A 15,479-nucleotide genomic window follows, 5' to 3' on the forward strand; every position below is an offset into this window, starting at 1 on the left:
CGGAAAGATGGTAACTGTACCAAGCTTCTTACTCCTAGGAGGCACAATAAAGCTCTCTTCAAAAAGATTTACAGCCAATCGACGACTCTATGGAGTTGGATGACCTGCAGCCAAGCTGTATAAAATCCGCATCTCACACATGGATAGAGAATGCACTCGTATTTATATTTCTCACTATTCAGTAACGGTAGCAGCTAGTGGCTTTCTGTTTACTTAATAAAAATTGGAAGAACTACAGTTTTATCTGAGCAGACAAACACAGGGCTATCTTAGTGGACACGCTTCCCCCCTGTACAAGCCCATGTATCAGCAGCAGACTGGAATTCTGTTACGTTTACAGCTTTACTGTGAACTACTAAAGGCAAACAAGTAAACGAAACTCGGAGTAATAATAGAGTCGTCTTAGTGGTCAATTGTCATATAAATGTTTTTAGACAGTTGCATCGTTTTCTGCTCAGCAATCATGATAAAGTTGGCTTTTTTTGCAAAGATTTTTGGCACACGAGCAGAAAAAAATGCATGAAACTTTCGCCATATAAAGGTCCTCTTTTAAAGCACTGGCAAAGCTAGTTTGCGGACCTTGCACATTTGTTATCAAGCACTTGCATCAATTTCGGTCTCAACTCTTTTTATACTTGTATATCAGGCACTAGTAAATGGCTTTTGAGGAACCGATATTTCAGATTCTTGTGCATGTGGTGCAGGTATCTTTTGAGAGTGACGTTCACGAGTGATCAGTAGAGGGAAAAAGGCCTGCGAGCCAGGAGCTAAAAAGCGGGCATGCTGGCGAGGGTTTTTAAAATCAAACTAATTTTTAATGTCTTGTGCTAGAACCGACATGAACATTCATGGAACTGCCATTCACATTTATTTTCCATTAGAAAATTGTGGCAAACATATATGGCTTCTCAGACAATACAATTACACACTGAAGAACTTGCGGTTGCGGTCACCACATGAGATGAAAGTTGCCCCATATAAAGCACAATACCATCCATACTACTAAATGCAGCAGGATAGCTTTTTTTTTGTTTTATGCCACAGGAAAAATTTTTAAACTCTTTTAAATGAGCATCTTATTTCTCTATGGGCTAGTTAATTGAAATATGCTTAAAAAATTGTAAATTTAACTTTTGTTCGCAGAAATCTCTAAATATTTGCTTTGATTCCCAACCATAGAAAATCGTTGTTAGCTTCGTATTTGCTTCAAAAGAAAAACTCACTATTTGTACACCCTAAGTATTTGCACACATGGCGGGCAAGCAGCATGCTCTCTTCCCCTGTCACATGTTAAAACAAACAAACAAACAAACAAACAAACAAAAAACAACGGAACTACGCGTGTCTTTTTGTGAGAGCACCTACCGAGTCCTAAATACGTACACTTAGAAACAAAGGTACTCATGGGCTTAGACTTTGCAAGCATAGTAAACCACAAATATGCTTGAGCCAATTACACAATGCACCTCAACCTATGGGAGCCTTAAGAAAGAATGCCCTTTTGTGGTGGTTGTCTGAGCAGCAGACCGCAAATAATGCATAGCAGCCACGTTATTGGTTGTGCAGGTGTGCCTCATACACACAGCCGTCTTGTCCAATCAAGTTCCACCAGGGGCTTTAGTTCTTATAATTCAGTTCTTTCTAATCATTTGTTTCTGCCTGCAGTTTCTTCTCTGGCAGCTTCTGTACCACAGAGGCCCTGCAATGCCAGTTTGCTCTGGGTCACCATGCAACACCATGATGACGAGGAGCACATCAGCCAGGGGACTTAAGGCACCTCATCCTCATTAGAAACATTTCTTACTACAGCGAGAGCTACATGAAAGGTTCTTGAAAGGTTTACGGGGATGTTTTGAGTGACCTGAGAATGAGACATACCATGAGCTTGTATGGGAGGAGTACAGACTCTGAAAATAGCTGTAGCTCATATTCTCATGCACTACCTCGAGGCAAATTATACCCCATTTGTCCATTATGAAACCTTTATAACCGCGTCATGTTCTAGACTTCCAGATTAATGATTATTTTATAAAGGAGTTCTGATAACATTTAGGAATCCTGTTCATTTCTTAGTCTTAATCATACATGCGCTTTATCGAAGGAGTATAGCACACAAAAACTGCTGTGCCTAGCCTTTTAACTTCTGATACATGTATGTAGTTCAAAACAAATTATACAGTGGAACCCCGGTACTAATATGATTTTCAAGGGACCGCGCGAAAGCGTCGTATGACCGGCGTGTGGTATGGTCAGGGTACAGGTAAATGCTGTCCTAATACACGGTCTCACGAGGTGCTGGGCTAAGAACTTATTTAAATTACTACATTTAGCGTGTTCTCATGTAAGTTGCAAACCCCTAAATGAAATACCAAGCGTCTAAAACAAACATGCCTACTTTATGCCCCCCCCCCGTCTGCCCCTGCAGTGTCTCGCCGCCAGCCCAGTGCCTCGTGCGCACGAGATAAGCTGGGAAGGCTGTCGCAACTGACCAATACGAGAGGAAAAAGGCAACAGTGTGGGCAAGCCACAGACAAGTGATACGAGGGAGGGCAAGCGGGAGAGGAAAGTGGGAGTTCGGTCATCGCCATGGCGTACTACATGTTATCATGTTTGTCAGCTCGATGGGAGTGTCAAATTCCGGTACACCGGCCACCTGGACTTTGACTTCACACAGCTGGTACGTTGGCACTCTGCTGCTGCATGGGGCCTTCGAAGGCTCCCACCCTGCCAGCCCCCACCGCAGACTGTTCTCCTTTTTACATCAAGCAGCGTCAAACGGGGGTTAAGAAATAAAGGTCAGGATGAAGGCAGCGTAAAAAGTGGGAAAAACACCAGTTTATCCCCACCAGCATCCGTCGTATGAAGCGGACCGCATGCACCGAAGTGTTGTATCATCAGGGTTTGTAATGCATTGTTTCTATGGGGGGTTCGCTGGGACCTCAATGATCCGTCATAAGAAGCGGGTCAGTGTAAAACCGGGGGTTCCATCAGGGTTCCACTGTACCATGTTCGGCCACTAAGATAGCCCTGTAACCATACTAAATTTCGCCTTGATAGCAATCGCGGTTCTAAAATTAATTATGTAACAACACCGCTCATGCAGCTATTCTGAGAGTTCAGGAAGACAGCTAGAAAACGAGTCATAGTACAAATTTTCTAAAACAAATCCCAGCATGTTGGTCCACCAGTTGTTTAATTAACTCTTTCGGGACCGCTCCATAGGCCATCGATCACATATGATCGATGGTTTCACGAGCCTGCAGAATACAAATTTTCGCTTGATGGAACACCTAGCGACATCTAGGAGATAGTTTGAAAACTATAGTTTTCTCTTTTGTGAAGTTTCTTTTTTTTATCGCCAGGCGGCAACGCATCAGATATTTTATTCTGACGGGCAGTGGTTTCGAATGTAAACAAACATGGCGTCATACTCGCGCGAGCGCGATAAGAAAGCCGCCTCATCTCGTCTCGCATATCTTCGCCTTCTACTGTGGATTTTAACGATGAGAGTGGCAGTGAAGAGTCGGAATGCGGCTTTAGAGATCGGATTTCAGCTCGAGTGAGGATTCAGGTGTCGGTCAGCCTGGAACATCAAATCACGCTCAAAGGTGGGTGTTGGTTTCGGTTTCAATTGTCTCTGGAGTAGGTATGTGCGCTTGAAATATGTTCTGGCTGGTTTATATTTGTTCGCTAGGGTGTTAACTACCTATGGTGGTGATCTCCTGCCACCATCTCAGAAAGGGATCAAGTTTTCGCCGAGACGAAAGCCCGGCGTGTACCTGGGCGACAACGTAGCCATGGCCCTAGTGCCAAAGAGATCACGCACAAAACAAAAAACCAGTTACACCTAGCCGCATCAAACTTTCGCGATGAAGAAACAAAGCATTGTGTTAGATTTTGTATATCCTGAAATAATTTTATTCTTTTTAATATTTTTATATGTATTTACGCTTTTTTCTATCTTTTTCTGTAGTTTTTTTACAAAGTTCTTACTTTAAGATTTTTTCATGGTTCTATCGTCAGTGTTGAAGTAAAACTTGGTATTGTATGTCAAAGAACATATAATTAGCTGCATTTTGGTATATGCTAAGGTAGGATGGTGCCTTTGCTTTATGTAATAAAAAATTTGTGGCGAGACCTCACTTTTTCGGACGGTCCCGAAAGAGCTCAAAGTGTACTTGAGATGGTTATTGCGCTGCCACCATCCTGGTAGCTGATTTTAATCTTTTTTTACTTTTTTAATTTTTTGCTGTGTTGCTATGCCACTATCTGACCTTCCATAACATGTTAGTTTGAATGTACACTTAAAGGGACACTAAAGGCTGAATAAATTTTTGTTTTAACTAGAATATAACACGTTTTGTAGCTCTCCAGGCTTTTGTTCATTGGCCGATGCCTTGCTTCCTAAGAAATAAATAATTAATGCTGGCATTTCTCTCTGTCATTTCCCTTCCATTTTTTTCAAGATGTTTCACAGGACGTCACTGAAAGCCGAGAGCAAGCCGAGCTAGATATCACTCGATCATCGCCATCTTCCTGAAAGCCTGTTCTCATTGGCTTCCACTTTTGTCGCAGCCATTCAGGAAGGATCTTTTTAATGCGATTTGAATGTGGCGGCGTACAGGCAAATTTGGCCCCCAGGTTCGGCGCTGTACCGGAACTTTATGACCGGGGCTTGGCGACACCAGCAGAGCCTCACAGGAATGTCCAGGATGCACTGTCACCTGGGAGCAGGTGTCGAAAATGAATGTGCAGTTGAACAAATAAGTTGAAGGCTGTCTCGTTTCAAGTCCATTCCACTAATAGTATCTGCTTTAACCACAGGCGGTTGCATATATACGCGCTAGTGGTCAGTAGGTACAGTAGGCTCTCGCAATCACCCATATGCACGCATCTTTTGACTACGCAAATACGCAAGACAAAGTATTTCAACAAAGTTGAAATACTTTGCCATTCGAAATTGTAGGAATAGCAGCGACCAAATATCTGCCTCGATGCTAAGCCTAAAGTTCCCAACATCTGAGCAAACTAAGCCGGCTGCGACCTGTTGTGGAAGACGCTCTTCTAAAAGTTGCCACGCGCGAGCGTGTTGCGTTTGGGTTCCCCTAACTTTTGGGGGGACCCCCAATGCTCGGTTCCTCTATTTTAAAACTGCGTATATGCCGCGATCAGAAGCCTAACGTGTTCTCTACACTGACCGGCCCCGGAGCAACCCAGCACCTCCACTCGACACGGAAACCGGCTACCGCATTGCTGCAGCGTGCAAGCATGAATCAATGCAGGCCGCTGCACACAGCTTATTGCCACCTGCCCTAATGTAAAAACAAAGTTACATACGCGAGAAAGGGGATGATGAAGTGTTGAAAAATTCTGCTAGGAACTGTGAGTACCGCTCGTGGTAAAAGCGACGATCCAATATCTGCATAAGTTTCCTGCATCCAAGAAACCGAAGTTGGCTGCACCCATCTCCAATGCGAGGCGAGTTTGTGCGATCAACCTCATTCACTTATTTCTGAAGGATGAAGAAAAGGTCCCATCTCCGCTGCAAACGCCCAGAACTCTTTCCCATACCCAACATGCTCAAGGGGAACCTGTGTACATGTGACTTGTTCTCCTGTTTGGATGCACTCAATGCAACACTTTCATCGTGTTATAGAAAATATAGACTTTGCCAGGACACACCTCAGAATCTGAGAAATGGAGGACCGGCAATTACATGAGCAGAACTTCAACATCTGTACTTGGTGTTGAGAACACACTCTGTAGCTAAAGGTGTGAGTGAAAAATTGAGCACTGCAAGATGGTTGCTTTCACTCAAAACCAAGCAACAATGATTTTTTGAAGTGCAAAGCACTTCAGGGGCCTGCCTTGTCGTACCTCGTCCGCTGTCATGGTTAATACTATGACAGAGGAAAACGGGGCCACACGGCGTCACACACCAAAGCAGAGGCTTCGAAAAGATGCCCACCTGTCCCACGATTCAGCCTCCTGGCCAAGAGTTAACGGCATATCTGAACAAGTGATTTATATAGTCATAACCGTTTGAAACTCCTGAACCGCTGGCCCTGGTCATACATGTCCCTATTATTTATCACAAAGAAAATTGTAGGTACACTGGACGCAAAATATATGTAATTAACTGGCAGCCCCCGCATCCATTTAGTTTGGAACACTCGTTAGGTTGATTTTTACGATAATAAGCAAAAAAAGTGGCTGAGGAAGACAAAAATCGATGCGTTCTCAAAACTGCGCAGTAAGGCTCTGGCACATGCGAGATGAAAACAAGCACAAAAAGGACAGAACTCCCGCTCGTGCTGTTCCAGGTCAAGGGCGCGCGAGCACTGTGAAAGCGGGAAATTCGAATTTCATTGGACGAAACCTCTGTTCAATTCACCAAGAGATAAGTGAGACCAGGAGGGGAAGAGCATAAGGGGTGGTAGACAACAGCACACAGCCCCTCTGGCAAATCACTGCTCTGCACTTCCTACAGCTTTCACGTTGAGTGGAACTGCTTTAATTTTTAAGCTGCTATTAATGAAGCCTCTTGCCAATTTTTTCCTAACATCTACCGATGGAAAAACAAAAGCTCCACGGCAAAGCCAACTTCCAAGCAAACGCTAACTTCAAAGCAAAGCTAATAATTTACACTGATGCAAGTGATACTGCCCAACCAACATTTCCCTGTACGCCCCACCATGACGCGACTCCATGGCCTGGCACCAAATGTGCAAGTCGCCACGTACACAAAACAGAGCGGCACCGCATGGAAGCTGCAGGGTTATGTCAAAACGTAGCAGGAAATGAAGTCACAACTAGGGCGATGCCTCCAGTAGTGCAAAGACTGGAAGCGAATGCCCCTTACAACTATGACATCACTTCTGCTTCGAAAGAAGTTCCTGCCTGTGATCAGTGTAGAATAGTGCCATGTAGTAGCAGTGAACGGCATATAGAAAAAAGGTGCTGCTTGCAATTTAGCTCACTGCGTGCAATACACCTTCACTTGTAAGATACGAATGCAACCAGGTAGTGGTCCCAGTATTTGCTTGGCAGAGGGCGGAATAAGGACTGGGTTTAGGTGTGTGAAAAGGTGTGAGAAGCAAGGGTAATTATGCGGCAAAAAAGAAATTAACAACAAATCTCGGCTGACTACTTACGTCACCTATGAAGAGTGCATTGGTTAAACATGTGAATACGATGTCAAGGTGCATTTTTTTGCATCTTTCGCAATGCATGCTCAGTAGTCTCAAGACGCCGACGTGGCCAGGCTACAGCGGCGGTGTCCACCGCTAAGCCCGGCCGTGGCCGACACCGACAGTGTGACCAAACCCCCTCTCCCCATGCAACTAAATGGGTCTCTTTCCTTTTGTCAGACCCTGATGGCAGCACAAAACTTCGTTGGAAATGTGCTTTTTTTGTCTCCTTGGCAAAGAATAGCCATAAAGTTGGCTTTCCTGCTCCAATCAGGAGCTATGCAGTAAAGCCACACCTTAAAAAGATATCCATGAAACATCCTTCACAAGAACAAATCACTCCGCCATTACGACACGAATCAGCCCCCTCCTTTGCCCCAGCCTCTGTTCAAATGCCTCTTCCAACCATAATTAGGTGTCCAGAATGGTTCCTGGATGCATGCATTATCGAGAACAACTGGTCTATCATAATTGACCCTTATAATGACGCCACGTTCATTTTGCCAACATAAACATAATAATTCACTAGTTTTCTCAAGTTCATTTATTAAATGATTATTTCTTTAATTATACCACTACTTTTTTTTTGCCCTTCTACGTGGTCTTCCAAACTCTGGGCTGCCAGTTTATGACTGCCTGTGCTAAGCTCGTGCCACTGCCATTAGATAAAGCCAGAAAAATGCTGCGACTCGCACACAGAAATAAACATTGCTATTTAAGGTGTCCTACGAAGCTTAAAGTGACTCTGCAACGCACTTTAAGCAGCGCAAATAAACCTTCGCACCGTTTAGATTACGCTGCCAGAAATACCTCAGCCAAATATTACCCGTGCACGTGAAGCGGTAAGCTCGCAAATTGCCGTGAAAGACGTGGAAAAACCAACCACGCTTTCTTCAGCTTTCCTCATTATGTAATTACGTCACTTGTGTGGTGGCTGTCCTATTGGCTGTGGCTGGTCAACTTCACGGTTTATTTCTTGCATTTCCTGTGAAAATCCACCGTCGTCAGCGCTTTGCACCAACCTCTTCTATGCTTGAACCTGTATAAACAGTTTTGGTGTTTCCTTTGTGTTTTGAGTGCACTTAGAGTTTGAGCGATGAACTCAATACTCCCCTTTCAACCGGACCACTCAACAACAACTGTTTATTGCTTCAAAAATGCCCTACCAGCCTGAGCACGTGCTCGCGAGCAGGCATCAATGCCCGCTGTTTTGTTGCACCAGACCGGAAATAGACCACTCCACATTGCGGAGAAAAAGAGAAAACTCCCCGGTCTGTGGTATATCAAAGGCTGCCAAAGAAAACATCACGAGCCAGCCTCCCCTCCTCGAGAGAGAGCGCACACAGCTCTTCCATCACGTAGTCGCGATCGAGTTGCGAGGGAATGATTACGTGCGACTTTTTATCTCGCGTAACGCCAGTGATAGTGAAAGGGTTTTTATAATTCTTGCGGGAGGAGATTGCTGGGACAATAGACTTTATCCCCAAATTGCATTCTGAGTACTAGTCGGTGGTAAGTGCTGCAGGGGGCCCCTTTAAATATGTCCAAATCAGAAAGACAGTTTACTACACTCGGGGATTCACGTACATTAACCCTGCAACCTTTTGGCCTTCGCAAACAATACGAACGTGGAGTTTTTTGGAACGTGAAGCTGCCTCGTCCTTATTACAAGCTCTCCTTTCAAAGGCCACACGTCGTTCTGCGCATAACCAGCACCATGCCTGGTGGTACCAAGGGGGACGATCATTTACCAGGCCTCTGCAAGCAACGTATGCAGCGGCATACACCAAAGCTAAGATCGATGCTAGTCCTAGTAAGGTCAAAGCCATAGCAACTTCCGAGTGCAAATAAGACATCAAGATCCCAAACCGTGAGCCAGTCCCCTTCTGGCCCCAGCGTTTGGAAAACGACATGCACCCACCATGCTGTTGTCCGGCAAGAGTTCGGTGGACGGGTATCCGGCCGCATCCGGGGGCTCCTCCTGTCGCAGGAACTGCAGCTGCTGGTAGTGGGCCCACTTGGGCACGTACCGGTCCAGAGGGTGGCCGTTCTGTGAGGACTCCTTGATCTTGCGCACCTCACGCTGGAACTGCGACCGCAGGTTGGCCCACTTGGACTTCACCATGGACTCTGAGAAGCAGTCGGACCATGGCAAAAAACACTCAGCGCCCGGCAAAAGACGACTCCACAACAATTAAACCACTTAAACGGTTTTCTAATGAAAGAAGAAATCAAATATTCATAGGTAATACTTCCACGTTTGTGTACTTTTCTAGAACCATTTTTTATAAGCCAGCTCACCAGTATTGCTTTTTTGAACACGCCGCCATGACCTTCGAAACATCGGCATGGACAAAAAAGGCCAAAATTAAAAAAGAAAGAGACATGAAGGTTGCAAGTTCGGATCCCAGCTGGAGTGCATATTTCTAAGCTTAATTTTTCTGTTCATAACATTACGGAAATTCCCACTTCACCGACACAAAAGAAACAATCTACTTGCTATACGCCTTCCTTGGCAATCCATTCTAAGCCAACATGACATCTTTAAATGAGGCATGTGCACGGCATGCCCAAAAGGGCATGCCGTGCGCTAGAGCTTGACAGTTTGCAAGTCGTGCAGCAAAGCCAACTTTTGTTGCTCTATTATTATTCGTAAGTTTAAAATATCAGAAAACTTTGAATAGTATTTCAAACGGTAAAACTGTTCTCTAAACGAAATTGCAAACACCACTTGCTAAGTATTCCAAATTTCGAATATTCGCACACCTTTACTGAAAATGTTCTTAAAGGGGCACTGACACAAAAATTTTGCATTTTTTTTTGTTGCGATAAGTAGCTAATGACCTATTTATTACAAGTGGACACCTCATTTGCTTCAGCGCGCAACTGTTTAATTATAGACGTTTTTAATGCCAGTTCTGTGAACATAACTTCATAATTTGCGGTGCCACAAATTGCTGACTAGTGGATAATGGATTAAAGTGGCGCACCTATAATTGTACTTCCATCATTTTCTGTCTCATTAATAGTTGTTGTTGCCGAGTTCAGCGCATTTGTAAAATAGGTACACAAACCTGTCAATACAAACCAAAACAACCTGTTCCATGGGTTTAGTGTGCCTTTACAAACAAGAAAAACAAACAAAATGGGACCAAACCACTGTCATAGCCTGTGCCGAACAGGCTGATGCAACGGTTCAAAAGGTAGACTAACAGCCTTCACTGAAGTGATTAGCTTATCTGGCACTTGGCCTTGGTGTTCAGAAGCCGTGGAAGTATGATAAAGACACTCTAACACTCAACATGTGCCTAGCCTTCGGCTGCAGCGGAGTTAATACTGTAACTCAACTACCCATCCACTGCAGCTGCAGCAGAAACATGTATTTATTGCTGAGGCTCGGTTATGCGACAATATCCATGCTCTGAAATAACCCACTCTCGTGTCAAGTCGCCACAGCTTCCGCACTGCACTAATGAATTGTTCAACTAGATAAAGGAGCACAGTTGCTTTTTTCATAGCACAACGCTAAACTAGTGCAGCAGTAGAATGCACGTGCTTTTAAATGCTGTTTTTCAACCCTGGGCCAACAGGGAGTGGGAATTCTCTTTCTTTCTTTTCTTTTCCCCCAACCTTTTTCCCATCCCTCCAGCTATGAACGGATATTTCCGAGTCTCCTGAACAGGAATTGCTGGCTACACAACTCTGGGGCTGTAATGTTTGAGAGAGCTGCAGAAAAGAGAACTGCCAGAAAGCTAAACTGCCACAAGTAGACAATCAGTCAGAAAAGTCATTCAGCGAGTTGAACGGAGTTTCGAATTGCATACGTTCAATCAAGCATTCATTTGTGCATCGGTTAATTGGGCGAATGCAACAGCCACTACAGGAAAGGAGAACCCCTTTTATAAAAGTAGACAAAACTGGCAAACCCGCAGAGTGCCGAGTGCATAGTTTCTCACAATCCAGCTTTCTTTCACCTTCACCAACCTTCCCATAAAGCCTCACCAGTTTGCTGCGAGCAGTACAAACAACCTTTACGCTAGTTTTGCTTGCAATCCTTTTGATGCCATGCAAAGGATTGTGGACACAAGGGATTGCAGCCCCCCTTTTTTTTGTTGGCTGCAGCTGCCCTATTTCCTTCCTGGACCAGACTGCTACCCTTCCTACCCCTACAGGCCAACTGCTTGATATTCGCTGACTCATCAGTGAGGTTTGGGATAATAAAAGAGGGGAGGCTCAATGAATCACCTTAACCAGACATTGCAAGCCTAGTGATTCATGCTAGGGCATGTCATTTCATGCTAGGGTATGTCAACTTGGATGACTAGGCGTCTACTGCAGGGATACACTGTGCCCATAAAAAAAAAAAAAAAACCTAAGCACAAGCAAAGGCATTTTCATGGAACAACTGCAAAAAAACGAGACTTATTCTTGTTGGATACGTCCACTATAGTCGAAACTGAATCCAGTTTAGGTCACACCATGAACACCATGGGATAACATTGCTGCTTGCCCTGCCAGGACATTTATTTGAGGCCGGCAATGCCACATGCCCTCTTTGCTCCCATAGCTTGCTTGATAGGAGCATTAACATCCAATGTTTAAGCGATCATTTCAGAGAACGGTAGGCCATGCAACAAAACACAGTGCTGTACTTTTGTGTCCAATGCTTTAAAAATGACAATAAACTGGATGTTTCTCCAGTCCTCTGCGTTATCATAGCTAGTAGCTCATTTAGACAAGCACAGAAAGCTGGGCGAGAGGGTTCCAGTTGATAGCGAATACCAAACACACGACCCCTTCTTTCATCTATGTTCCTCTTGCACAGTTAATGCCCATCCACAGCTGTTCGTAGCTGCAGTACTTGCCTCATTACTTCATACATTTCATCAAGCCAACTGATGTTCATAAGCTCAAGTTCAACCACAAATTTTACTTCCCACCTGAAAACATATCTTGTGATTGTTTCATAACTGGCACCTTCATTTTTCACTTTGTTCCCGAAACACACTAGACAATAACTGGCAGCGACGGTGCTCGCTACTACCGAAACCATGCACCGTGCCTAAAGCAAACAGACTAAAGAAACTGGCACCTGCAAGGCATATGCAGTTGTGAACAACCCTACTTATTTCATCAGTTTGCCAAGTTGGCGGTCTGTTCTGTCGATGTTCTCTTTTAGTGTTGGAAGATTCACTCACCACTAGGTTACTTGTACAAGATTCCAGTATGTGTGCGTATGTCCCCAGCTCTTACCAGGAGAAAAATCATGATTCCCCTCGTCCTCTCACTTCACATGTCACTAAGGAGGATGCAGTGCTACTATCGCTACACGGGAGCCACTCATTCCTTTCTTGTGTCCCTCAAACAACTCGAGACAGGATAAAAGTGCCCTCATTCTAGTGAGGATCACCATGAAATGTTAACGTCCCTCAGATGAAAAAACATCATGCTCTTCTCCCCAAACAAACTATGACTCAGAAGGACACAAAATACTGTCATTTTCTTTCTGCCATTGCCTATAGTTCTCAAACTTGGAAACTCGTCTTAACTTGTCCGGAACCAACTAAACAAGTAGGCAATAATTATAGCTGACATGTTGGATACATGCACAATAACGGCTACATCTATACCTTCCTGAACACCTTCATTCAACTAAAAACCTATGCACGTAGCTTTGGGACCTGGGTATTTGTGACTGAGAAGTGTTTGAAGCTAGAAGGACATGATAGGAGAACAGACGAGCAGTTAGCACAGGCAATGTGGTGTGGAAAATCCACAAATTTTCTCATAAGAAAACAAATTAATTATGCTGGTGGCATGGGTTCATGAGATCTAGCACGCACAATCTATGACCATCAGTGACTATTGCCAACTTGTGCAAGCACTAACTAGACAATGTTTACAACAAAAAACAAACTGCATAGCAGTGTTATCTCTCCAACATTTCCAGGTTCTTCAGTTCATGGTTTCATATTTTTGAGGAAATTCAGGTGGAGACATATAGTATTATCTTGAAGCTGCTTTCAAGAACAAAACTTTTTTTCTATTGACTTTCAGAAATTGTGGTAGTATTTTCAGTTGAGAAAATATTCTCCGGCATCATTAATATCTGATTAAAAGCTTTGACACCGTTAATGTACACAACATAAGAACTAGTTGATGGCTAGCACAAAGATGACATCAAAATTGCACCAATGTCAGCACAGGCATTTATTTCTACATGCCGTCGCCTTCCTAATTATGACTAACAGCAACTTTCATCTGTAATTAAGAAAAACGCTAAGTGGGTACATTTACTGTACACCAATGCAACGATGCATCTAGTACACAAATTGCCCGGATGTCGGCTGTTTTTCAGCAATTCTCTTAGAACATGCACAGAAAACACTTCGAGGCAAGTTTTTGTAGCCGGCCATGAAAGGAGAAAGAATTTTGTAGTGGCTAGACAAATCACATACTGAAATAATTGGTACTAACTTGTAAGCATCCTGTCTTCGGCCCAGTCACACTCTGCTGTAGTAACTTCGTTAAGGGCAACAACCCCAGTTTGTGACCATAAATACACGATTTGAAATCGTTGCGCTGTTTTTGTTGCCCTCCAAGCCATTGTGATACAAAGACAGCTGGAGTTTTCACGAATAAATTGAGTGCGCTACAAAACAGCACACTTCGACAGCTGGTATTTAAGAAGTTTGTACTGAACAGTTACGCCAGCAGCTGCGCTATTTGTAAATAAAGACGCAGCAGTTTTTTTTTTTCTTTGTTTGTTGTTGTTTCTCAGCTGTTCCTCTCCGCTCGTCCTAAATCGATGGTTTTAAGCAATTCGACGTTCGATTTGATAATTAAGTTCATCGCAGCATAGCTTATTTTTCCACATTTGTCGGCACCGTACCGCAAAAATGCGTTCTTTCCTTACTGAGTTTAGATATTCCGCGCGAGGGTGAAGTCTACGCCGAAGACATAGATGGCGGCAGCAGTACCAGCGCCGACTTACGGCACAGTTCTTTTTTTGGTTTTCGTCACTTTGGTAACCAGTGTTACGCAAGCACATTCGGAGATGCTTGGGCATTCTCACCTGAAAATCCACCTCCCAAGTTTTCCGTAATTTCTCGCATGGCCATCTCCTTGACATGCCTGTTGTGATAGTGAACATCTTTCGAATTCCACAGGCACGGACGCTCCTCGACGAGAGCAATCAGTTCGGACTCGACGTCGTGGGTGAACTCCATCGCGACTCGCCCGATACGAGCCTATCGGTCCCTCGGCTTGGCTCTAACGGCCCCTGAATAATGGTACAGGACGCCAAACACAAAAGTTAACTACGAATATTAACAACACCGGAGAAAAAGACGACGATGTTCCGTCTCTCGTTGTCGGCAGTGGCGATAACGATTGCAGTTTGGAACATTACAGCGCTGTTGGAAAACACGTTTGATCGGTTTGCGACTTCGACCGATCGTAAAGTTGGCCTGCAAAGCTACTTTAAAGCAAGAAAAAGAAAAATCACGACCACACTTACAAGTTTTAAGCTAAATAGAGACTTGCTTGTAGAGCACACGGATTTGAGCTTCTAATCGTGCGTGTTTCTGGTTGTCCGCGATGTTGCACTGTGTGTCTGGCAACCGCGTCTGCCGACGTTGTCTGCCAGCTGTGTCTGCGTCGTCTGCTACGGAGGCGCCGTTCGCGCGCCTGCTCGACGGTGCTCGGGAGAGCTCCAGTGGCGTTTTTGAGGTGTACGCACTGCCGCGCAGGCGGCCTGACTCGCTAGTGGCATAGAGTTTCTCAGGTAATATTGAGAAACTCTATGGCTAGTGGTAAGCTGTAGGTATGCGCTGCTCTGAGAGTGTGAACACTGGGGCTATTCGATTTACAGTTTTGGACTCGTCGGTCGGGGATAGTCCGCGGGTAGTGCGAGGATTCCCCACACCATAGGGATCTATGGGAAAAACGAATGCCGGTCTGCTTCTCGGGAAATCTGCGGTGAGTGCGAGACTGTAAATCGAAGAGCCCCAATTACGAAAGCTTCCAGTACATGGCGCGCTAGAAGTGGAATGCGGGAAATTTGAACTGACTTGAGCAAAGCTCCACCTTGTTGATCGTGGGAGGAGCGAAATGGGAGGAGAGGAGCATGAGAGGTGGGCGGGAAAGACAACAGAGGGAATTTACGTGCAGGGGCGGCAAAAGAATATCGTATTTCACAACATTAGCAGCGAAGTGAGAAGATTTACACGGCCAATTTTTTTATGACAGGAGTCAAGCTAGGTGCGATAACAAATATTACTTTTGGGC

General features: G+C 44.5%; 1 protein-coding gene across 3 annotated transcripts in view; it reads right to left on the reverse strand.

The window, feature by feature from the left end:
- LOC144138454 (uncharacterized) overlaps positions 1 to 14,587 on the reverse strand; it is a 30,037-nt gene extending 15,450 nt beyond the window's left edge. For 2 of the 3 annotated variants that reach the window (XM_077670757.1, XM_077670740.1), the window contains exons 1-2: positions 14,266 to 14,587; positions 9,112 to 9,320 (exon numbers count right to left, since the gene is read on the reverse strand). In XM_077670757.1, the coding sequence (XP_077526883.1) occupies positions 9,112 to 9,320; positions 14,266 to 14,419 (363 nt within the window). In that variant the 5' untranslated portion in view covers positions 14,420 to 14,587. Of the gene's footprint in view, positions 1 to 9,111; positions 9,321 to 13,667; positions 14,098 to 14,265 lie in introns of those variants that run through there. The other variant, XM_077670748.1, reaches the window with a different exon arrangement.
- Positions 14,588 to 15,479: the final 892 nt, after the last annotated feature.

Source organism: Haemaphysalis longicornis, unplaced genomic scaffold (assembly GCF_048455015.1).
Source record: "Haemaphysalis longicornis isolate Haplotype H1 unplaced genomic scaffold, Haemaphysalis longicornis Haplotype H1 scaffold_1, whole genome shotgun sequence".
NCBI lineage: Eukaryota > Metazoa > Arthropoda > Arachnida > Ixodida > Ixodidae > Haemaphysalis > Haemaphysalis longicornis.